At 46.3% G+C, this 2,029-nt stretch overlaps 2 protein-coding genes across 2 annotated transcripts in view, besides 1 other annotated feature; both read left to right on the top strand.

Moving 5' to 3' along the window:
• The window catches only part of TraAM80_06856 (protein phosphatase 2C), a gene marked incomplete at both ends in the record, with an annotated part of 447 nt that extends 406 nt beyond the window's left edge, over window positions 1-41 (top strand). The window contains one exon of the mRNA XM_029383680.1: window positions 1-41. This exon is cut by the window's left edge and continues 406 nt beyond it. Coding sequence (XP_029236505.1) covers window positions 1-41 — 41 coding nt within the window.
• Window positions 42-440: 399 nt separating this feature from the next.
• TraAM80_06855 (protein phosphatase 2C) lies at window positions 441-1,391 on the top strand (the record flags this gene model as incomplete). Its single annotated transcript, XM_029383679.1, has 1 exon — window positions 441-1,391. The coding sequence occupies one exon, from the start codon at window positions 441-443 to the stop codon at window positions 1,389-1,391; it is 951 nt and encodes a 316-aa protein (XP_029236504.1).
• A 41-nt stretch (window positions 1,392-1,432) lies between these two features.
• Window positions 1,433-1,505: a sequence feature (A-rich).
• Between the last annotated feature and the right edge of the window lie 524 nt (window positions 1,506-2,029).

Genomic DNA, 2,029 nt, shown 5'->3' with positions numbered 1-2,029 from the left:
GTGGGAGCAGGGACGGGGAAAATTGGAGGTGCCTTCTATAGGCCAGGGTAGCCGCGTACACGCGCACGCAGCGGAAAATGTCAAGTTGTGCATTTCTGCTATTCATTTTCTTTTTTTGCTGTAAATGATGCAAACTTGGGCGAGTGTATACATAGGTGACTCTCCTTCAGGTCTAGAAGACGTGGTTCACGGTACACGCAGACAAGACTATTTAACCTTTTTTCGCGGTGCAAAAAATAGTTATTAACAATACAAACAAAAGGCACGCCCAGAAGACACATATTGAAGTGGGTCACGTGAGTGGCAACAAAGTCCGTCAAAGGAGGCACCACCTGGGGAGGGGTAAGGTGCATAGTATAGAAGAAGAGGATTACCAACGTCGCACAAGAGGGAGTAGTCGTTGAGGGCATAAAGGGCAAAAGTAGGAGACCATAATCAAAATGAACAGGGATGTCAATGGACAAGTGAGTGACGATGTGTCGTCCCCGCTCGCGTATCCGTCCTCTGGTGTTACACAGTCACTATGGCGTATCTTTGAGTATGGGGCGACCTCAGAGCAGGGCACTCGAAAGACAATGGAAGACCAGCACGCCATGGTTTCAGAAACCATTCCTTTTTTTGCCGTGTATGACGGGCATGGTGGCACACAGTGCGCGGAGTTTCTTCGCGACAATTTGCACACATTAATTCTTAGTCACTCAGATGTCATGACGAATCCCGAGAAGGCGGTACGTGATGGGATAGCCAAGGCTGAGGCGGATTTTTTAACAAAATGTGCCAATGGTAAATGTGAGTCTGGCAGCACCTGCGCCGTCGCCATGATTGTGGATGACACGCTGGTGACTGGCAATGTTGGTGACACTGAGATAGTACTGTGCCGAGAGGGGTCTCCACTGGTGTTGTCAAAGAAGCACAGCCTACATAGCAACGAGGCGGAGAGTGAGCGTGTCAAGGCCTGCGGTGGCAGGATCATCAGTAACCGTGTGGGCCATCCAAAGTTTAACCCACAAGTGTTGAGCCTGGGCATTACCCGTGTCATAGGCGATGCAGGGTTCAAGTTGGATGAATACACTGACGGCAAGCCGTCTGGCATCATTGCCGATGCGGAAACTCAAACCACAAAGCTTACTGACCGTGATGAGTTCCTCGTTATTGGCTGTGACGGCTTGTGGGATGTAATGTCGTATGATAGAGTCGTGCAATTTTGTTCCCAACTTGCAGCGGAGGGTGTGCCACCGCAGGATATCACCGATAGGTTGTGTCAGGAGGCTTTGCAGCAAGGGAGTACTGACAATGTGACATGTGTTTACATCAATATAAAAACCAAACGACCCAACTCAAGTGATTGGTGTTCTCAGAGTGCGGCTTCTACCTCTCAGAAAAATGCCTAGGAAACAGTAAATGTATTAGTTCTTCATTTCTCCTCCTTCCGTTGTTGTTGTTGTTTTCTTTTCTTTTGTGTGTGTGTGTGTTTCGTTGCTGTTTTTTTTTTGGCCTTTTTGTTTACTTGGAACTGGATAGTGTTGTGTTTTTTTTTGGTTAATTTGTTGGTGATACTTTTTCTAGTTTGCTTCTTTCTGCATTCAACGCGGCATGAGAAGGTATTATCTGAAGTAACTTTTGCTGGATGTTCCGGTTTAGACTTTTCTTGTGTTCTTTTGTCATCGTTGGTTGTAATTTTGCCGTAAGCGAACACAGTATGTGGTGTTCCTTTTTTTTTCTTTTGTTGAAAGAGCATGCGACGGACGGGTGCACTACTTGTGAAATGGTTGCATTGGCCTTTACGAATAATACGGATTTCTGCAGGTTGAAGATTTTATTTTTTTATTTTTTTTGAGCTCTTAGAGGTTTTATTTCTGATGTGTCTGTGTGCTGCTGCGCCTCTTAGTGTGGGAGCAGGGACGGGAAAAATTGGAGGTGCCTTCTATAGGCCAGGGTAGCCGCGTACACGCGCACACAGCGGAAAATGTCAAGTTGTGCATTTCTGCTATTCATTTTCTTTTTTGCTGTAAATGATGCAAACTTGGGC

Source organism: Trypanosoma rangeli, assembly GCF_003719475.1.
Source record: "Trypanosoma rangeli strain AM80 chromosome Unknown Tra_15.4_contig_00263, whole genome shotgun sequence".
Lineage (NCBI taxonomy): Eukaryota > Euglenozoa > Kinetoplastea > Trypanosomatida > Trypanosomatidae > Trypanosoma > Trypanosoma rangeli.
The sequence above is the reverse complement of the archived record's forward strand: the minus strand, read 5'-3'. Positions and strand labels throughout refer to the sequence as shown.